Source organism: Eleutherodactylus coqui, chromosome 10 (genome assembly GCF_035609145.1).
Source record: "Eleutherodactylus coqui strain aEleCoq1 chromosome 10, aEleCoq1.hap1, whole genome shotgun sequence".
Taxonomy (NCBI): domain Eukaryota; kingdom Metazoa; phylum Chordata; class Amphibia; order Anura; family Eleutherodactylidae; genus Eleutherodactylus; species Eleutherodactylus coqui.
In genome coordinates, this window is record NC_089846.1 from 22,654,801 (window position 1) to 22,678,055 (window position 23,255).

Here is a 23,255-nt window from a genome sequence, read left to right on the forward strand (position 1 = left end):
CTGGAAACCCACAAACATACAACACCTAGCCCCACTAACCCACCACCAATTTTTGATTTGGAGAAAGAACAGATTTAAATATGCCATGATGTCACCCATCCCACAACTACTACCGGTGATCCCCAATCAGGCGTTCCCCCTTAGCCTACAAGAACAAAATTACCAATGGTGGCGAGCCAAACACATCACGACCCTACACCAGTTCATGCCCTGTGGGAAACTACTATCTATGCAACAACTGATAGATAAATACACAGTCCCAGAAAACCTATGGTTTGAACTAAGGCAAATATACAGCTTCCTACGCTCCCTACTGAACACTACTAATCCGCCAACCGCCCCTACACCTTTCGAGAGAACCTGCTTACGGTCACCACTTCAATCGGGCGTAATATCTACACTCTACGCTTCCATGAATAAACCCCCAGAAGGCACAAAACTCCCCTTTATGACACGCTGGGAGTCAGATCTGGGTGTTACCCTCTCTCTACCACGATGGCATCATTGCTGCACATTCGCAGCAAAAGGCAGTCATCAAGTAACCTTAGCAGAAACCGCAGTAAAAATACTCCACAGAGCATATCTAGTCCCCACAACGATAAATAAGTACTCCCCTACCACCTCCCCGAACTGTTTCAGGGGATGCAATAACCTAGGTACAATCCTACATACATGGTGGACCTGCCCCATAGTGGCCGCCCTCTGGAGAAGAGTAACCAACCTCATATCTAGAGTATTGGGTAAGACATTCCCCCTCACTCCATCTGTATGCCTCCTGGCTGACAAACCCATGGGATACAATAACCAACAACACAAACTAGCACAGCAGATCTGTATGGCAACCAAAATCTACATCGCATTCCAATGGATGAAACCCACCCTTCATATAGAACCAATCATAACTAGAATATCAAGAATGATGCTTTATGAAAAATTGTCGGCCATGAGGGATGACAAAATGGACCTATTTCTCAAGACCTGGACGCCCTGGGCCGTCTCATTAGATATACCAGGCTTAACCAGACCCCTTAGTTCATAAGCTACTAAACCGATAGAAGAACAAATAAAGACTGATAACAGGAGGGGGGAAGGATGTGGAAAAGAGGAGTGGGGCGGGGGAGAGGGATATCAAAGGCAACACACAACACACAATGGTGGAATTAAGGGACACAGAAGAGGAGAAAAACTTGAACACTTAAACCAGTCCATTGCCTACATTAAGAACATGGTGGAATCCGAACAGGAAAAAAATAAATAAATAAAATAAAAATGTTATGTTATTGTTATATGCTTTTCAACATTATTGCACCCCCTGCGTGGGGACTCAAATAAGCTTAATGCAAATGTTATCCGATACTTCAATAAAAACTTTTGGAACTGAATAATAACCCCCTATATTGATATGGTGATCTATATGGTAAGTATAACGCACCTTTGGACACTGGGGCTGGCACAAATTGGTCATCATTGTAGCTCCGCTCTTCTCCGATGAACGTTGTGCAGGGTATGGAGCCTGGCGGTGTGCGCACCATACGACGTGATATTCCAGCTTAAGGAGGAGATAGAAAATTGTGAACCTACTGCAAATAGATAAGGTATGGCCACAGCACTTCTCTGACTACCTGATCCACACTGTGCATTGGTAGTCAAAGACACTACATGCTACTCTGATTGGCCAGCACTGCTCACGTGATCAGCAGTGGCCAGTCAGAGCAGAGTGTAGCCTACCAATGAACAGTGTGTGTACGGAAATCAGAGAAATTGTGCGGACATTTTGGTTTGTCCGGAACCAGAGAGAAACTTTAAAGAGGTCCCAGAATTGATACTTATCTATTCATAAGATAAGTAATAAACATCTGATCACTGGAGGCTCCACGACTAGGATGCCACAATCACTAGAACAAGGGCCCTTTAAATATGTCGGTGACTTGCAGTGATTGCCAGATTAGAGGTCGGGAAGGAATTTTCCCCTAGAATTACGGAAATTGTCTTCAACCTTATTCGGTCTATTTTTTATTTTTTTTTGCCTTCCTCTGGATCGAAATTTGGGAGGTAATTGGCTGAACTGGATGGCCATATGTCTTTTTTAGTTTCAAAGTGGAATGTAGCTGCACTAGACATGTGCGTCCATTGCTCCATTCAAATGGATGGACATGAAATCCTTGTTCTTGTGATCGGTGGGGTTTTCAGCAGTCAGACCCCACTGCAGGGACGTAACTATAGAGGATGCAGGGAATGCGGTTGCACCCGGACCCAGGAGCCTTAGAGGGCCCATGAGGCCTCTCTTCTGTATATAAGGAGCCCAGTACTATGAATAAAGCATTATAGTTGGGGGCCCTAAGACAGGTCTTGCATTGGGGCCCGGGAGCTTCAAGTTACGCCTCTGCCCCACTGATTATACACTTTGACTGTAGATATCTTGTGGATAGGAGATAAGCATTGTTCATGGGACAACCTCTTTAAGGAAAAAGCCATTTAGCCCAATTCCCCCATATACATGTATACACAGGCTAGGTACATACTAGCTGTAATGCTATTTGTGCCTAAGGGATTTGGGCACAACTTGCATTGGACAACACATGGCCACCCATCCTTGTGCTGTCCAATATACATGGACTCTTCACATGGACATGCAGGTCCATTTTCTCGACTGTGAAACGCACTAGAACAAGACATGCCATGAGTGCCGCATTTTACCCCGATGAGAACCTGGAATGAACCACAGGCAGCCATTTTCTTCATTAGCTTCTTCAACAGCGATCCAGAACCCTATGATACGTCCGAGAGGCTCTGTGTGCAGGAAAGTAGCATCCTGGTGCGGGGTCACTGATGCAAAACACAGAGAGAAAGAAGAATAAATCCATCACGTCTTCACCATATTGGAAATCCCTAGTGCCATGAATACGATTTCTGGTTCTAGCACTTCTTCCAAATTCATCTCAGTGGAGAGTAAAGTCATATTCTGGGGTCTTACCTTCCCCTCCAATGTTGGGTTGCTGGAAACAAAGGAGCAGAATTACTTCATTATGTACGAATGTCAACTAGAAATCCATATGTAACAGCCAGAATCTCAGGTGCTATATACATACTATAGGTTTACCTTAAATATATACATGCTCTGCACAATCACAGGCTTCATGAAGCCCAGCTGCCGACTCACCTCCTGTATAAGGAAATCGAAACGTACAGATGAAGGCTACAAGATCTACTTTTATTCAATGTTTCTTTAGACCTTAAAATTGATTGTTTTTGATGCCACCTTGTAATTGAGTCAACTGTTTCTTAGCATTGACTTGGCTGAAGGGTTAATAAGTTCCATTTACCTGAACATTGCTTACATTCCTAAAGAATGAGATATATGGACCTACGCAGTGCCTCTCTAAAGGCCTATTTACACGTAAAGATAATCTTTCAAACAACTGAAAGATTTTGTGATTTATTTGAATAAAGTGTTTAATGACCATCAACAGATTATAATCTTCATTTACATGTAAAAGGGCCTCCAGGAGCTTCTTGCAGAGACCAGCATGTGATTAATCACACGCCCAGCTGTATACACGGCTGCATTGTTCTGCTAACAGCTGATGGCAGATTACAATGTTATCTGCTGCCTCCCTTGAAGATAAATGCATCTACTGAGAGATAAAGGCCCATTTAGACACAAAGATTATCGCTCGAAATTCGCTCAAAAACCATCTTTTCAGCGATAATTCTTGCATCTAAACGCAAGGCCATCGTGCGCTTTTCATGCACAATTCGTTCATTGGTGATTTCTAGCAAGCAAGCTAAAAATCACCGATGACTGTTATCAGCACCGCACAAAGATTTTCTCAGTGGGCGGCGCCGATAGGATTCTTTCAGCTGGTATACTGCTGGCAGTGCTTAGCGTGAGCAATTATCTTTCAGTGTAAATGGGCCTTAAATGTGGGCGCTTTACCTCTCAGTAGATGAGGGATGGATTTTAGATGCACCTTAAAATCATCGTTCAAACAAAAAGTGCACAATGCCCATGTAGACATGTAACGATTATTGCTCATTTTTGGTTGTTTGAACGAATTTTGAGCGATAATCGTTACATGTAAATGGGCCTTTACACATAAGAAGCTTTACCTTACAACTGATGAGAGAATGACATTATAAGTCCTCATTGGATAATTTGCTGAGTATCATGTGGCATCATCCATGGTAGATACACTCACTGACAAAAAAATAAATAATGTGCACAGCTAGAAAAGTCAGATTGCTGCAAAACTCAACCTTCATTTGTGTCTAAAGGCCCATTTAGACACAACGATAATCGCTCAAAAGATGTCGCTCAAGCGACTTTTGAGCAATCATCGTCGTGTCATTTACTGCGCAAGATAGGCGATCACCTTGCCCTGCCAGCGGAGGATGCAGAAGACAAGCAGGGTGTCCTCGCTTGTCTTCTGCATACAGCTGTTCCCGATGGGAGCACCCGGCTGTAACAGAGCCGAGCGCTCCCAGCGGAGGATGCAGAAGGCAAGCAGGGTGTCCTCGCTTGTCTCCTGCATCCAGCTGTTCTCGATGGGAGCGCTTGCCGGTCATACAGACGAGCGCTCCCAGCGGAGGATGCAGAAGACAAGTGGGGTGTCCCCGCTTGTCTTCTGCATCCAGATCTTTTCTGCGCGGGGCGCTTCATCCTGGGTATGGAGAACAGAGCTGGACCGCTCTGTTCTTCATACCCAGCCTGTTATCATGGAGCGGGATACAGTATCAGCTGTATCCCGATGTGAATCCCTGATAAGGCTCATCGTCGTCTTTCAGCACACTGAAAGACAACGGTGAGCGACGGGAGAACGAAAACTGAACGATGTCAGTGCAGTTACACACAACGATTATCGGTCAAAAGACGGCTTTTGAGCGATAATCGTTGTGTCTAAATGGGCCTTAAAGGGGTTGTCCCGCGAAACAAAGTGGGGCTATACACTTCTGTATGGCCATATTAATGCACTTTGTAATGTACATTGTGCATTAATTATGAGCCATACAGAAGTTATTCACTTACCTGCTCCGTTGCTAGCGTCACCGTCTCCATGGTGCCGTCTAATTTTCAGCGTCTAATCGCCCAATTAGACGCGCTTGCGCAGTCCGGTCTTCTTCTTTTCTGAATGGGGCCGCTCGTGCCGGAGAGCGGCTCCTCGTAGCTCCGCCCCGTCACGTGCCGATTCCAGCCAATCAGGAGGCTGGAATCGGCAATGGACCGCACAGAAGACCTGCGGTCCACCGAGGGTGAAGATCCTGGCGGCCATCTTCGCAAGGTAAGTAAGAAGTCACCGGAGCGCGGGGATTCAGGTAAGCACTATCCGGTTTTTTTTTTAACCCCTGCATCGGGTTTGTCTCGCGCCGAACGGGGGGGCTATTGAAAAAAAAACAAACCCGTTTCGGCGCGGGACAACCCCTTTAAGGCAGAAATGTAAATGATACAGCTGTGCTCTGATTAGACACTGGGTCTTGTCACCAGAGGCCATAAAAGCGCTTCCCTTGTTGCCTTATAAAAAAGCTCTCCTAGACTACTTTTGGGTAGTGGGCCTCTTCTTGAGAGATTGTTGACTGCTAGGCATGCCCAGTTAACAGACTTTCAGAGGGGGCATATCACTGAGTGCGAGAAGCAGGATGGTTGTTTCAATGAATTTCCCACCATCTAGGCTGTTCTGACCAAGCTGTTACAAGGTGTTGGGAGCCGTAGTTAAGTGAGGGCACACTCGCATGGCGAACAGGCTGCGGATGGCCCAGACAGACCACCAGTAGAGTAGATCGTTTGACAAGCCTGAGCAGATCCAACCATTCCATTGTCCACCATGATGACATTGGTGGCAACTCTATTACAGAACCCTTTCTCTGCATAGACCATTTCTGGGCGCTCAGCAGCAGTAAATTTGATGTCACGGCACCCATTATTTGTCCTGCCATTAACACTTCAACACTATTGCCTTCGCTTGAAGTAGTGTTGTGAACGGGGCACCTGGGCTGCTACGAACTTAAACAGTATCGTCTTTAGAAACAAATTCAGGGGGAGAGGGAGAGGCACGAACCAAGAAAAAAACAAAACAAAAGCTCGGGACCATGTGTTCCACATGCAAAAATGCTCGAGTCTCCCATTGTAGTCAATGGGGTTCGTTACTCGAGTAGAGCTCTCGAATTTTACAAAAAGCTCGACTCGAATAACGCGGACCCGAGCATTTGGGTGCTCGCTCATCTCTAGTAAAAACATATAGAAGTGCAGTAAACTATAGGCTGCTCAGCTAAAATCATCTCAAATGCCCTGAAGTGGCAACCCAAACTGAAGAGATGCATAAGGAAGTGGGGAACTACTGTTCGAATGGATCCAAGAATAGCCAAAATGGCAAAGACTTCGCCAATGATCACCTCCAGAAAGATCAAAGATCATGTGAGCATACCAGCGAGCACTGCTACAATCAGAACACGAAGAAGCGAAGCCAAATTACCGGCAAGAACTGCCCTTGTTGAAAAAAAAAAAGTCCTGAACAGGTTAAAATTTGCAAAGGAACACATTGACTGGGCGAAAGAGAAGTGTTGTAATTGTAACTAATGATGAGCGAGCACCAAAATGCTCGGGTACTCGTTACTCGAGCCAAACTTTTTGTAATGCTCAAAAGTAGAGTTGAGCGAACATACTCTGGCGAGCTTGATGCTCATTCAAGTATTAGCGTACTCGATGGTGCTCGTTATGCGTTCTACATGCAAAAACGCTCGAGTCTCCCATTGTAGTTAATAGGGTTTGTTACTCGAGTAGAGCTCTCGAATTTTACGAAAAGCTCAACTCGAATAACGCAGACCCGAGCATTTGGGTGCTCGCTCATCTCTACTCAAGAGCTCATTTCGAGTAACGAACCCCGTTGAAGTCAATGGGAGGCTCGAGCATTTTCCATGCGGACTCATGCTCGGTAGCTGCCTGCATCTCTCTCTCTCCCAGAGCTCCATTTTCTCGAACAGCCGAGCACCGCGATTGAGTAACGAGTACTTCAAGTATGCTAATGCTCGGACGAGCATGCTCGCTCATCTCTAGTTGTAACATTTTGTGGACTGATGAAAGTAAAATTGTTCTTCTTGGGTCTAATGGCTACAGACAGTATATCAGATGACCCCCGAGCCCTGAATTGAAAGCCACAGTACACTATGAAGAGAGTAATGCAAGGTGGTGCAAGCATCATGATATGGGGAGGTTTCTCATACCACATTGTTGGGCCTATTTATCACAAACGAGGGATCATGGATCAGTTTGAATATATCAATAATACTTGAGGAGATCATGTTGCCTTATGCGGAAGAAGAAATGTTCTTGGAATCAGTGTATCAACCAGACAAAGACCAAGAAAACACCAGTAAGCGAACAACATCTTGGGTATCGACAAACAGGATTGAGGTAATAGAGTAGCCGTCCCAATCCCCGACCCCAATCCTACTGAGAACTTGTGGGTTGGGTGGGCAGTTTGAGGCAAACCCAAATATGCTGAAAAATTGTGGAATGTAGTAAATCTTCCCGGACTGGAATACTCAGTCAAAGTAACTGAAATCTTAAACATCATTCAGGTTATACATGTTGGAGTTTTTATAGAAATTTGTTACAGTTTTGATTTGGAATGGAACGTGTCGGATTTCCAAGGCATTTAAGGGATGTTCCCATATCGACTTTTATGGGACATCCACAAGACAAACTACAAAAGACTGATAGATGCAGATCCAGGGGAAGGACCCAAACCGCTCTCCGGTTCTAGCTTCTACTGCTCCCGTGACGGCTTTCCCATAGGAGCAGCTCTCAAGTTACGTAACAGTAGAGCTCTCTGTATAAGGGTCTATTAAAACAGGCATGTTTAATAGTGATGAGTGAGCATACTCGCTAAGGGCAATTGCTTGAGTGAGCATTGCCCTTAGCGAGTACCTGCCCGCTTGAGAGAAAAGGTTCGGCTGCCGGCGGCGGGCAGGGAGCTGCGGGGGAGAGCGGGGAGGAATGGAGGGTAGATCCCTCTCTCCCTCCCGCTCCCCCCTGCTGACTGCTGCAACTCACCTCTCCACCGTGCCGGCACCCGAACCTTTTCTCTCGAGCAGGCTCGAGCAATTGCCCTTAGCGAGTATGCTCGCTCATCTCTAATGTTTAACATTTGCGTTGCAACGGACAGAACTCCAACCCATTAAAGTGAATGCAGTCACTCATATGTGCGATTTATTTATTTTTTTCCCCAAAACTGATGGTCTGTGTTTAAGAATCACAGCATGTCCTATTTTACTGCGTTTTCATGCACCCAAATTGCCCAGTCAAGTCAATGAGTGAATGAAAAAAAAGGAATGCGTTTGCATGGCATGCATTCATGCTCCATTTTTGTCATGCATGCACTGACAATAATGGGTGTTTTGGTCTTTTTTGGCGAGCATGAACAACATATGACACTCGTACGGTAAAAATGCAAAAACTAATGTAAACTGCATAAACAGTCACAGAGAAATCAGTTCTTCATTGACCAAAATCGCACTCGCCCGTGTGAATAAGGTCTTATGCCGTTTCCGTAATTCCCATTCACTTCTAAGAGCTTATTCACATGGCTGAGTGTGATTTCCATTCATTTTCAGGGGTACAGTTATGATGATTTGGTCTGCTCACCTGTATTTGGGGGGAGTGCGTTACCCTTTTATATAGTGGATTATGTGCGTGTAAAGCTGCAAGAACCAGAGAAAGAATTACACACATGAAACATGTTAGACTTCACATGTAGCAATGTTATAGGCTGGATCCGTATTCACAATGATGTGGCTCATATTAGGAGTCTATAAAATAACCTATTTCTAGGGGTTTATAAAACATGGTCACTGTCTTCCAAAAACAGCATCACTCCTGTCTACAGGTTGTGTGCGGTATTGCAGCAAAATCCCATTAGTTTCAACGGAACCAAGCTGCAGTACTTCTCTCTAGTCTATTCGAGGTAGTATTTAATATCAAATATAGATGTTCAATAGTCAACACTGTGGTGGTCACAAACTGTTCAGTTAGGCATCCATGTAATGGGGTTTCTTAGATTTGCAATGTGGTGGTGGGGAGGGGTGTTTTTGTTTTTCTCCTCAGAAACAGCGCCATCTATGTCAACAGGCTGTGTGTGGTATTGCAGCATTTGTGTGAAGAGGACTCAACTGAAATACTAGTAAAAATGCAAAGGAAAAAGAAAAAAGGCCCGGCGCTCCACGAAATGGATCAAAAAAAAAAAAGTCAGGGTCCTCAAGGGGTTAAAGGCATTTATAAGACTGGAAAAGAACTTTCCCTTCTGCACAACTACTTGTCCTGTTCAGCAGGATAGCTGAAGTAGCTTACAGCGCCCCCAAAGACATTTTCAGGCGGTCAGTATCCTTATGTAAAAATCCTATTAAAAGTCTACATTGCACTTTAACCCTTTCCAATCCAATTTGTATCCTGCTTTTCCTAGGGGGATTACTCTTTTTCTGCCATTACAGAACGGCGCTATCTGCTGGCTAAAGCCAGTACTGCATGAGCTGACACGTTGGATAGGCTCCGACAGCAGAGAGGCTGGCAATAAACAGTAAGAGAACCCCGACAGACGTCTTCCAATATTGGAGCTGTACAGCCTTAAATCATAATGTCTTCAGAGGTCAGATAGTGGATTGGAAAGGGTTAATGGAAGCCGATTTGTAGAGTTGTCTTGACTGGCTGCTTCCTACAGCCTATGTACTAATATGGAAGACGGGAATGACGAATGTTTCTTACCGTGTCCTATTTTATTCACAGACTTTTCTCTTGCCACCAGAAAGTCGCCTGAAGAAGAGATTCATAGATTATCTCTACTAGAATTCATGTTATGGTCACACCATTAAGGGCACAGCAGCCCCAAATACAACTTGTCATTAAAGGGGTTTTCCAGGGGAATCCATTACTGCTAATACTAAGGAACTAGAGGGGTTTTCCTGGCAAAATATTATTGATGACCTATTCCCAGGATAGGTCATCAATAGTTGATCCGCTGGGGTCCATCACTTGGGGCGCTGGCCAATCAGCTGATCTGGTGCCCGCTGTCAGGGTATGGAGCAGCGCCACTACACAGCGGTTGGAACAGCAATTTCTGCTCTGTATCCTTGTGTATAGCAACACTGACAGCGGATGTCTGGTCAGCTGGGGCCCCGAGCAGCAAACCCCACTTAGTAACTATTGCTGATCTTTCGTGAAGATGGGCCATCAATAGTATTTTCCTGGAAAAACCCCTGAACCGCATCAATAAGTAACTTATCCCCTATCCACAAGACAAGGGATAACCTTCTGGGGTGGGACAACACCTTCAATAAAATCTTCTTACCTTTGTCACTGAACACTCCTTTCTCAAAGAAGAAGCGGATCTTATCTCCACTGTGAAGGAAATAATCCGCACTTCCCTGTTGGGGAAACAATGGAGAGAAGTTACACCCTCAGATATGTCTTCACCCACGTTTTTACAACTGCTCCCCCCAAAATCAAATCCCCAGGATTTACTAGATCGTCAGTCATCCTCTTCCGTCAAGTTTCTACAATTCTATAAAGCTGTTTCATACTTATATTTCTTCCTGGGAAAGTTGGGTGAAAACTAATATGGCCACCACTGTAGCCTCTACGGAGGTTGTCATCTATCACTCTATATGCCATTCACAGGGGGACATCAGGGGTAAAACCGGTGGGTGCCAACAAACGATTCATGTTTAGCCAGAGTATTGGAATAGGGGGCTAGATGTGCGATCTGGGTGAAGGAATACTTCCTTATGATTTCTGTGACTCCTGCCCAAAAGCCAACTGGAGCTGCCCAGGTGGAAATCTGGGTATTTTATAAGCATTGCTCTGTGGACCAAGCGCCTCTGATATAATGTGTGACCGCAGCCGGCGACTCACCTCTACTAGCAGCCATGGCACGCAATTGGATCCCTTCCTGACATTGGCTATCCTGATTTTGCTCCCATCTCCGCTCCTGAACTCAGCTTGTGACAGTCACTATGCTTCCGTCCGCTACCTGCCTTGACTTTGGTCCATATTATCATATTACTGCTTTGAATTTGTTCTCCATGACCTGACCTCTGCCCATCTACCTTGTACTGAAGTGTGCCGCCTGCCCGACCTGGACTGTCTGACTACGCTCCTGTTCCTACCCTCAGGTAGCACACCTTGGCCTTACGTATTGTCAGCTGCCACAGGTCTGGGAGTACTTCCTGAGTAACAGCCTGGGGACCACGCAGCAAAGCCCACATCCTGCTTGGTGGGTTCAAGGGGTGAAGACCATGATATGCCTCAGGATTTGGCCCAACATATCCACTAATCCTGACAGCCTTTTAAAGGGGTATCAACATAGCAACGCCTTTCTATATTGGCCCAGCAATTTGCTGATTGCCCCAGGTCCGGATTACTAAACCACCAGAGGTCAGCTGTTATGGCCAAGGGAGGCTCTAGGACAAACATTATATGGCAGTATATCTGGCAGAGACTTTCAGGGCAAGAATCAGTGTTTGCAGCGATTCTCTATCTTGGCTCATAGACGCCGTCCCCCAACTCTATGATATCTGTATGCCCAAATAGAGCACATTGACAGGCTTTGTTGTAGTGATTCACTTCATAAATGCCCCCTTGATCTATCACAATGCCACACAGTACAGACCCTGAACCAGCAGAGGAGAGCTTGTACAGGATTAAGTTGGCTTCACATGGATGTCTTTGTGCGTGCAATATGTAAAGGATAGAACCCATTGATGTCAATGAGCTCGGACACATTTCCGTATTTTGAGCACTCATTCCAGCCGTTCAAACAAACATGTTCTATTTTTCTGCATATTAGCACACCAAAAGGTTCCAATAGAAGTCAATGGGGGTAGGGGGGGGGTGAAGAGTTGTATTTTTGAATAGCACTACTTAATGCACCATATAATGTACTGAAAAACTTAAAAAAATTCCAGCTGCAGATTTGGCTGCGTCCTACGGCATAATTCCATTCCGAGTGAAAGGTCTCTTACTGATCATGACTGCTACAGTTGGGTGTCAGCAGCAAACACCCACCGCGTAGCACGTGGGCTCTGCCCCAGAGCCCGCTGCATACAATCCTCACACACATCCACTTCCCACAAGGCATTAAAGTAAATAGGGCTAAGCTGCAATACCACACACAACCTGTTGAAAGCGGTGGCGCTGTTTTGTCAAGAAAGTATCTATGTTTTCTATTCCTTACCGTGGAAAACTATGTAATATGAAAAATAAAACTGCAGAAACCTGAGCCTTCAGTTGTTCTTCCTGCTGGGTAGAAAACTCCGTGCGGCAGTGAGCGGGGACGTCCATGTCTTGTATTATCCTCGCAATCTCTTCCTTCATGGACTCACACTCCTCATGGCTGAAAAATCCTTCCAAAACCAAATATCCATCTTCATGGAACTGAAAAAAGGAGTCAGTTTTATGCAATGTTGTCAATGATTGCTCAGGTATGATGCTGTTCTCCAACAGGTGGCGCCATTTTATCAGCGATTCGCTAGTATCAACACTTTAATATAATCAATAGATCTGTATAATCTAAATGTTAAAAGATCAAAATCTGCTAAGAATACATTTATTATCACCAAGAACACGATTTTACTGTACAAGTTGTGCATACTTGCGCGTGCCAAAAAATTCACACCAATGGTCCTAGCGATAATTAGTCTAATGGGTAGAGTTAAGCGAACGTACTCTGCCGAGCTTCATGCTCATTCGAGTATTAGCGTACTCGATGGTGCTCGTTACGAGAGAGAGAGAGAGAAAGAAAAAGAGAGAAAGAGAACAAGAGAGAGAAAGAGAACGAGAACGAGAGAGAGAACGAGAACGAGAGAGAGAACGAGAACGAGAGAGAGAACGAGAGAGAGAACGAGAACGAGAGAGAGAACGAGAACGAGAGAGAACGAGAACGAGAGAGAACGAGAACGAGAGAGAGAGAGAACGAGAGAGAGAGAGAACGAGAGAGAGAGAGAACGAGAGAGAGAACGAGAGAGAGAGAGAACGAGAGAGAGAGAGAACGAGAGAGAGAAAGAGAACGAGAGAGAGAAAGAGAACGAGAGAGAGAGAGAGAGAACAAGAGAGAGAGAGAACAAGAGAGAGAGAGAACAAGAGAGAGAAAGAGAACAAGAGAGAGAAAGAGAACGAGAGAGAGAGAGAGAACGAGAACGAGAGAGAACGAGAACGAGAGAGAACAAGAGAGAGAGAGAGAACGAGAGAGAGAGAGAGAGAACGAGAGAGAGAGAGAGAGAACGAGAGAGAGAGAGAGAGAGAACGAGAGAGGGAGAGAACGAGAGAGGGAGAGAACGAGAGAGAGAGAGAACGAGAGAGAGAGAGAACGAGAGAGAGAGAGAACGAGAGAGAAAGAGAGAACACACGAACCAAAAAAAAAACAAAACTCGAGACCCGGCGTCCCACATACAAAAATGCTCGAGTCTCCCATTGTAGTCAATAGGGTTCATTACTCGAGTAGAGCTCTCGAATTTTACGAGAAGCTCGACTCGAATGACGCAGACCCGAGCATTTGGGTGCTCGCTCATCTCTATTAAAGGGTTCAAGATATGTTATTTTTCCCAGAAATTACGCAGTGTTTCACGCAACTCTGAGGGTATTTTGTGCGTATTTGAGCATCCCCATGGACTTCTATGGGGACTTTTGGTGTGCAAATGCGCAGGAAAATAGAGCACGCTGTGTTTTATTTGCTGCAACCAAAATGCGCAGGCGCAATATACACATGTGAACAAAGCCATTGAAATCAATGGGTTCTATTCTTTGCTTATTGCATGTGCGAACTTTGCATACGCAAATATGCCCGTGTGAAGCTGGCCTTAATAATGCCAAAAAAATCTCCTAAAGCCTAAAGTACATTCTTGGCTTTCTTTGAGTGAATGGGACCTATGAATATATTTGATGTATGCGATGGGACTTCCTGCAAATATACGCTGCCAATGCAATGGGAATGTAGTCTCTGGGTGCGTTCACATGATTTGCGGAATCACCGCAGAATTTTCCGTGGCGCTTTCCTGTTAGAGTAATCCCTTAGTTTAGGCATTACTTAAGGGGTATGGAAGCCTCATCAACCAGGTATGCCCCATTATGTGTACGGCGCACCGGAGAAGAACACAACATGGGCCAATCAAGTGTTGTTCTCAAAAGGAAAAGCTCAATAGCGCCCATAGCATATTATGGAAAATCAATTCTTCCTGCACACTTGCAGAGGAAAAAAAAAAAAAGGCATCCATTTTTTCGAGGATTCTGCGTGGACGGCTTCCATTGAAGTCAATGGAAGCCGTCCGATCTGCGGCCCATTCGCAATCACATTACGGAAAGATCGCATATTCAGCGTCATCACTAGGCGATGACGCGGGAAAAGCAGGAGTTCAAAAAAAATCTGTACTGCGCATGTCCGACAGCTCTCCATGCGGACCATATGTAGTACAGATAAAAGCGGAAGTAAGCAGGTTCATGCGGGGAAACATTTTTCATCGAGCAAAAAAAAGTTTGCGGACCGGTTGTAGATGTCCCCATGTGAGCTGCTCTGTAGGGGCGAACAATCGTTTGTTTCCATAGCACCGATTCTCTGCCTATGTAAACGAAAGCTAGCGAACGCCAATCCACATGATTGTTGATGAGCGTAAATTTACTTTGGGCTGAGAACATGCTGCTTTGTGGAGTTTGTGCGGTTCTTGTGGCTTTGCAGTAATTGGGTGTACCGTAATATAGCTTGTGGGATACACCTTCTATTTGTCTGGGGTAGATATCTTTACCTCCGATCTTCTGTTTGTTCTGCTCACCACCCTGAGGAAAGTCCGACCTGTCTGCGCACTGTTGGCTCAGCTGCTTTATGCAAAACTCAAGAAGGACAAGTACTGGCAGCTCAGTCGGAGGGAGACATTTGACAAAGTATCTCATACTGTACTTATTGAAAAAGATGGCGAAATATGGGATTGACAAGGCAACTGTTAGGTGGATTCAGAACTGGCTGAGTGATCGTACTCAAAGAGTGGTCATAAATGGCTGCACATCCAATGGAAGAATGTATCAGGTGGGGTACCAAAAAGATCCGTCCTAGGCCCAGTGTTGTTCAACATTTTTATAAATCTGGAGGACGGAATTGATGGGAAACTGATCAAATTTGCCGACGACACAAAGCTAGGAGGGATAGCTAACACTAGGAAAGAGAGGGAAAGTATTCAAAAAGATCTAAAAAGGCTTGCACAGTGGGCAGCGACCAACAGAATGGTATTTAACATGGAGAAATTCAAAGTCTTACATCTGAGCAAGAAAAATGAAGAAAGCACATACAGTATGGGAGGAACTGAGCTAAGCAGCAGCACATGTGAAAAAGACTTGGCTATACTAATAGATCATAGACTGAACATGAGTCAACAATGTGATACAGCAGCCAAAAAGGTAAACACAATTCTGGGATGTATTAAGGGAACCATAGAGTCTAGATCACGTGAGGTCATTATCCCCCGCCACTCTTCCTTAGTCAGACCTCATCTGGAATACTATGTCCAGTTCTGGGCACCCCACTTTAAAAAATCATCAATAAACTGGAGCAAGTTCAGAGAAGAGTTACCAAGATGGTGAGCGGTCTGCAAATCATGTCCTATGAAGAACAGTTAAAGGATCTGGGAATGTTTAGCTTGCAAAGAAGAAGGCTGAGAGGAGACTTAATGGCTGTCTACAAATATCTGAAGGGCTGTCACAGTGCAGGGGGATCAGCCCTATTCTCGTGCATTTATATTAGTGTAGGGACCCACTACAACGCAAAGAACCGTGAAGTGGTTAGTGGGCTCATGTATCTTGGCCAACATCCAACCAATGCCTTGCATTTATTATCTATCATTCACATGCAGTGTGGCTTTAAGACTCCAGGGGGAGCCCAGGGTGGCAGTACCAATGTGGTTCACTGTTTGAAATGCAGAACAACCCGCTGAATTATCATGGCGTCATTAATAGGTTGCTGGTCTGCATGGTGAACTACATATATCAGAATAGTCTGGAACCCTGTATCCACTATGTGTGGGAGTATACACCAAGCATCCACCCCCCTCATTATCAAGAGGCAATGTGAGTGGTTGTCTCATCGGTGTCCTGCACAGGTGTTATTGGCGCCTCCATTTGGTAGTAGCTACCTGCATGGTGAGAGGAGAATGCATTTATCTGCACTCCTCACCCAGTAAGTAACGGCCATTTTCTGTGATTGTTTTTACTATTTTATTTCCCCTACTGTGATGCATTGTGCTTAAATTAATATCACTAATTGTAAAAGGGCTGAACAACCCAATAAAAACAGCATTTACGTGGGATAAAGTTAAAGGGCTGTCCGCAGATATCTTTTGTGCACAAGAGACACATATAATATGAAAAGATGCCTTCCACATAACATAGTATGTTAGGCCAAAAAAAGACATATGTCCATCTAGTTCAACCCCAATGTTGATTAAGAGGAAGCCCAAAAAAACTCCAATGAGGTAGAAGCCAATTTTCTCATTTTAGGGGAAAAAAATTCCTTGCCGACTCTAATCTGGCGAATAGAATTATCCTGGATCACCGACCCCTCTGAACGAATTAGTAATTTTAACATGTAATATTGTAACGTTCAGGAAAGGCGTCCACCTCTTATACTCTTCTAGTGAGTTCGCCATCACCACGTCCTCAGGCAGAGAGTTCCATACACTCACTGCTCTTACAGTAAAGAACCCCCTTAGATATCCCGTAATCTCACAATCTCACTTTACTATTAAATCGAGAGGCATTCTTGTTGCAATAAAAGACTCTGTAGCTTTTCAGCTAATGCAAGAGACAAGGCAGATATGTTATATTGGTCTGTTCCATAAATAATACAGTATATCCTTTAGCTTTCATCTATGCTCCTAACAAAAAACAGAGAGGTTTTATGCATAAAATATTACACATTCTCTCAAAATGCAAACAAGGCAAATTTCTTATTTGCGGCGAATTCAATGCAGTCTCAGATAACGTGGATACCACCTCCAGCTTATGTAATCAGGCCCAATATCTGGGTGACATCGTGGAAGGAAGCCCTTTTTGATGTTTGGAGAGCAAGTCATAGGTATTCGAGGATCGACATTAGAGATGAGCGAACGTGCTCTTTTAGAGGAATTACTCGATCGAGCATCACTTTTTCCGAGTAACTGCCTACTCGGGCGAAAAGATTTGGGGGGGCGGTGGGGTGGAGCGGGGGGTAGCAGGGGGGAGCTCTCTCTCTCTTCCCCCCCCTACTCGGGCGAAAAGATTTGGGGGGGCGGTGGGGTGGAGCGGGGGGTAGCAGGGGGAAGCTCTCTCTCTCTTCCCCCCCCCTCACTCCCCACCGCAACCCCCCGCTCACCCCTAGCGCCCCCCAAATCTTTGCGCCAGATTAGGCAGTTACTCAAAAAAACGATGCTCAATCGAGTGATTGCTCTAAACGAGCACGTTCGCTCATCTCTAATCGACATGTTTATGTACTATTACTTTCCGAGTCAACACTTAAAACAATCCCCGGGTCTGATCATGCCACAATCTCCTTGACCCTTGCAGAACGCTACAACCAACCACCAACACATATTTGGTATAGTAAGGATTCTTTATTAATTCAGACGGAACAATCTGGAAAGAGATTTAAAGGTCTACTTTATTCATAATACATCCCCAAAGTGAACCCTCATATCTTGCAAAATGCCCATAAGGCATATAGAAGAGGTTCTTTTATCAGAATAGGATACCATGTGAAAAAAGAAAGGACAGAAACCTTAAATGATTTACTTAAAGGACCTCAAATCACAAAATAAACAGAAGCAAACATGCCAACAGGCAGAAGAGCTCTTTCAATACAGACAAGCTTCAAAGTCACTTACTGCAAAACTATGAGAGGACATTAAATAGGATTAAGGCCCAATTTTATTCCCAAAATAATACATAGAATCTTGGTATTTGTATAGCGCCGACTTATTCCTCAGCTCTTTCAGGTAATTATTACTTATTACCCCCCACCAAGCTGGGTGCTCATTTTTCCAACCTCGGAAGGATGGAAGGCTGAGTCAACCTTGAGCCGGCTACCTGAATCAAGCGGGGATCGAACTTGCAACCTTCAGGTCGTAGGCGAGAGCTTACACTCTGCAGCACACATTTGGAAAGGTATTGGCACCTCATCTTAAAGCTCAACATTTCAAATCACAAGTTCCGTGCGGGTGGAGAGAGTTTATCAGGGAGAGAGATCCAACAGATAACTTGGACTGTGGATTATTCAAATGCCCCGAGAACCTTCACCTTTGAAATATCTTCGTTTATTGCTGTATCAAGACGGTTTTACTATTTTGCAAGAGTTAAGTAAATCGACAAGACTGAGTGTTCCCAGTTTTGTTCTAAGAGATATCCTTCTGTGTCTGGATTACTTTATTTGTCTGAGGGATCCACTCCAGGAGGAGGAACGGTGGCATCACAAGTGACAAACAGGACTGCAGGTAACCGTTTCGTGATGTCGTGATGTCCACCTGTGGTAACGGGGTTGGGTCCTGAGCTACCCTTAGGGGAGGACATAGTAGAGCCCCATGACAAGGCCTTTCTCTACCCTGCTGTCTCCTCGGCTGAGGGCGTGCTCCTCGGAGGCTGCATTCTCATTCTTTATTAGTTTCTGAGGACCCGCTTTGCAGCATTTCCTTTTCTAATCAACCTGCTTCAGAATGTTTTAGCAAGGAGATGGTGATGGCATTGAGTGGCTGTATTTAAAGTGATATTTCATATTTATCCCCCACCTTCGATGCCCCAATACAACATTTGGGAGAAATAGTTAACCATGCAGAAAATAAAGTTGGTGAACTAAGTTTTATAATAGCTTAATTACCGCTCACTATTCTTAAGTTGACTCTCAAAAATAAAACGCCCGATCTCGAGGATAGAAGCAGAAGAAAATGTGAAATTCCATGGAGTTTCGGAAGATATATCTACGTGAGAACGGAGGAAATATTTGCTTAATTTGATGAAAACGCGACTTCCTGCAATCTCTCCTCAGGAACCGATAGATAGTGTTCACGGTCTCCTAAGACTGAAGTTCCTTCCTGAAAGCGCACCCCGTGCTGTGCTGGCCAGAACATGTTTTTTCTATGTTAAGGAAGCCATATTGAATACCACTTAGCCTCCCTTGTCCCACTTAAATCTTTACTTTTAATTCCCCTGTGGAAATTACCTCTGCCTCCCCACCCCTCTCCGTTGACTCAAACATACGGAAAAAAAATTCACGGCCTGACAAAAGCCCAAAGCTCCCTCCCGAAAGAATATATTACTTTAGACCTGTTTCAATATGTAGTCCCATATCTGCATGTTTGAAAGTGGAGAACTTCAGGTATCCTCACACTTATTGTGAGAGGAATCGGTGTAGGATGTTTGTGAGTGCATTGGTTTATTTTAGCATACTCTTTGCTCACACGAGTCGTGAGCAATTGCACGTGCAAAAAGACACGCACTGATGCTCTCAGTCATTGCAATGGCTAATACGGTAGTTTCATGAGTTCAAAATGCAGGACCGAATTGGGCATGTGAATAAACCCATTGAATATGCCCATGTGAAGGGGCCTTAGGATGGTATGGTACTGTTGTATCATGGCGCCACCGGAAGTTAGGGGTGGAGACATAATACAGCTGGGTTGACATGCAGGACGATGCCCCCAGCCTGTGGTTGGCTCTCCCCGCTGCCCTCTCAGTTCTGAAGTGCCGGCCTTTCCATGCTGCCCTCTCGGCTCTGAAGTGCTGTGAGAGGCTGAGTCTCTCAGAAGCAAAGATGGTCAGAGGTTCACCAATCTGTAACAGATTGCGTCTAAAAATTGTGAAACAAAATCAAAAAGATGTAAATTGTCAATGTAAATTGCGAAAACTGAATATCCCACCATCTACAGTATAGAATCTCATCAACAGGTTCAGAGAATCTAAAAAGGACCAGACACTCTTTCGAGATTTTACCCATGTAGTAGTTTTACTGCCTATTTTTTTTCATCAGCTACCAAAATTGAGGCCCATTTAGACACAACGATTATCGCTCAAAAGATGTCTTTTGAGCGATAATCATTGTGTCATTTACATCGCAGGATGATCGCTCAAACATTGAGCGATCACCTTGTGCTCCGGAGGATGTCAAGAATAAGTGCTCCCAGCGGAGGATGCACAAGACAAGTAGGGTTTCCCCGCTTGCCTTTTGCATCCAGCTGTTCCCCGCTGGGAGCGCCCGGCTGTTATACAGCCGAGCGCTCCGTGCCAGGTATGGAGAACACAGCTGTACAGCTGCATTCCTTATACCCCGCCTGTCATCAGGGAGCGGGATACAGCTGCAACAATAGTATCAGCTGTATCCTGCTGTGAATCCCTGATAAGGCTCATCGTTCTCATTCAGCATGCTGAAAGATCAGCGACAGCTTAACGAAAATGGCACGATGTCAGCGCAGTTAGACACAACGATTATTGCTCAAAAGACGGCTTTGAGCGATAATCGCTGTGTCTAAATGGGCCTTCATTTTTGCTGTGTTTTTTTCCTGTGACATATAGGGATAATTTTTTTAGATCTTTTACACTGACTTTTTTTTCCTTCAATTTTCTTGTTTTGTTTGTAAAAGGCTAAAAAAATTCTTTAAAAAAAACAAAACTAATTTTTAATATTAGTATATTTACACTACAATAAAGTACAGGAATGGGTTCCTCATTTTGTTTTGGATGTTTTGATATATAGTTTGTATAGTTTGGGATTATAGAACATATGGCGATGATTTGGGGGTCATTTTCATGTATACATTTTAAATTTTATCCTGTAGTTTTTTTTACACTTACCGTATTTTTCCTTGAAAAAGAAGCACCTCTAGTTTTCCCTCCCAAAGCTCAGAAAAAAAGATGGTAAACATAGAATAGTACACGTTTATGTAGTGCTGTTCTATGTTTAAACATCACTAAAAGTCCCTGTTATAGGGTGCCTGTCCACGAGCGTGATTTCGCGGCGGTAAACCGCCGGAGAATCGTGCCGGCCAACGCTTTCCATAGCATTGCTGTGGAAAGCGCCGGCACCTGTCCACGAGTGGAGAATCATTGTGATTCTCCGCTCGTGGCGGGCAATTTGCAGCATGCTGCGAATTGCCCAGATTCTCCGCGGCCAGCCTATCTATCAGATAGGGCTGACCGGCGGAGAATCGGCGGCAGCTCCTGCTCCTGGGTGGCGGCTTACCGCGGGACTTTGCATTGCCCGTGGACAGGGGGCCATATCACCAGCCGTCCTCTCATTGCTGCCGGCAGGTCCTCTGCAGCTCTCCCCCTTCACTTCCCGTTTACAGGTTGATATGGGGACCAAGTTTTTTTTTTACCATCTATGTTCCTCATAATGTCATATAAGACCTTTGGGGGTCATTTACATTGTATTTCTTTTTTTTTTTTCATTTCAAACTTTTTCTACTGTAGCTGGGGCATCCATAGGAGTCCCAGTTACAGGAGAAAACATCCCCCTGTAGTGACAATAGTCACTGGCAGAGCTGGTCTGGGTCTGTTAAGACCCTGCAGCTCTGCTGTGACAGGGGCAGCCGGCGGTCACCTGATCGTTATATAGCATGGAAAGGAGATAGCAGAAGGGGGTAAAAAACATCTCTTCCTTGTCCTCCAGGTCTTCAGCTGGGACTAACAGCTGAGGACCTGACCTGCTCCTGCTTAATCGCAGGAGTGGAGTCTGTAATCCCGCGCCTTACTTCTGCTATCAACTGGGATTAAACCCCAGGACCAAGCGCCATATATTTAGGCCCAATGTCCACGGTCGGGTTTGATTTGCGGATGATCTGCAAATCACGCCGCCCATAGGAAAACATGGGCGTCCCCAAATTAAATAAAGCATGCGGATTTGTTTTGTGGACCTTTTGCTCTGGAAGAAAAGTGTATATCGGCAGCCGTTTTCATGGCCGGCCAATATATGCTACCATCTGATGCATTGGATTCCAATGCATCAGATCACACAGGCGTATTCCCGCAGTGTAAAAGCGGGAATGAAGTATAATAGGTGGCGGAAAAACAATGTCAGAATTACTTGGATATGCAAAACCTTTACGGAGTTATTCTATGTTAAATTAGCGCGTGTCAGATTTCCAAAATTTGGCCTGGTCATTAAAGCGCAAACAGGCTTGGTCACTAAGGGGTTAATCCCCAGGACAAGCGTGTTTTTTTTTTTTTTATGGCAAGGAGGAATAAAGCCCAGCATGCCAGGACCTTAAAACACTATAGGCCGGTCACTAAGGGAGCTTTAAACGTCATTCGTTATCACATTTCTCCTAATAAACCTCATCATTACATAATTAACATCGATCACTGCAGCACTGACCCCAGAAGACTTCGGGATTTCGGACTTTTACCCCAAACATGAGTATTTCTAACATTATCAGCACTTTACATCATCTCTCTATGTAAACCTTTGTGGCTCTTGCATTAACCCATTACACAAGGTTAATTTGGTTCATCGCCCCCCACCTGTAGGACTCGACGTACCGCCATATAGACTCTGGACGGGGGCCTACAGCACAGGAATAAAGGTTAAGTAGTACACAGTTACATAATGACAGCCACGGACCGCACACTAACACCCTGCTGCACTAATCCCGCTGCTCTGCAAAGTTGCACTATCTATAGTACATTCATGCGAGATCTGCGGTAGAGAAGAGTCACATCTCACCTTCTGGACCTGTTCGTCCGTCACCAGAGCCATGGCGAGGAGGACAAAGCTGCCTGTAATCTTCTGACCAGTGCAGGATGGGAGGCAGATGAAGCTGCCAGATAAACTCGTTAAGGGAGAGAGAGGCCCCGCATACCAGCACTTGTCATGTGATCCTTGGCAGCTGACCATGGATTTGGCTAAAAAAAAAGTTAATAAAAAGTTTGAAAATTTAGAAAAAGTTGAGAAATGTATACATTTCCTACTGGCGGTCAAGAAAGACTCTGACGAAGGTTGTCTATACATCCTGAGACGGTGCAGCGAAGACAGCACTCTCCAACTTGGGGTGCATTCACACGAACAATATTCTCACACGAGTTTTCGGTGGTGCGCTGAAAATGTGCACGAATATGAAATCGCAGCATAATCTATCTTTGGGCGTTCCCACGGAACACCTCGCCCATTGTTTTCAGTGGGACCTTAAAAGACGTTGCATGTCATCACTTGCTGGGCGATGTGCGTGCGATGCGATATTTCCCATTGAAGTCAATAGGAAACACTTGCAATCCT

The 23,255-nt window shown here is 44.8% G+C and overlaps 1 protein-coding gene across 1 annotated transcript in view; it reads right to left on the reverse strand.

Annotated features, from left to right (window-relative positions):
- Positions 1–22,857, reverse strand: part of PHYHD1 (phytanoyl-CoA dioxygenase domain containing 1) — a 30,470-nt gene extending 7,613 nt beyond the window's left edge. The window contains exons 1-9 of the mRNA XM_066580550.1: positions 22,707–22,857; positions 12,260–12,418; positions 10,335–10,410; positions 9,752–9,799; positions 8,639–8,694; positions 3,101–3,163; positions 2,975–2,996; positions 2,698–2,826; positions 1,433–1,549 (exon numbers count right to left, since the gene is read on the reverse strand). Coding sequence (XP_066436647.1) covers positions 1,433–1,549; positions 2,698–2,826; positions 2,975–2,996; positions 3,101–3,163; positions 8,639–8,694; positions 9,752–9,799; positions 10,335–10,410; positions 12,260–12,418; positions 22,707–22,739 — 703 coding nt within the window. The 5' untranslated portion in view covers positions 22,740–22,857. The remainder of the gene's footprint in view (positions 1–1,432; positions 1,550–2,697; positions 2,827–2,974; positions 2,997–3,100; positions 3,164–8,638; positions 8,695–9,751; positions 9,800–10,334; positions 10,411–12,259; positions 12,419–22,706) is intronic.
- Positions 22,858–23,255: the final 398 nt, after the last annotated feature.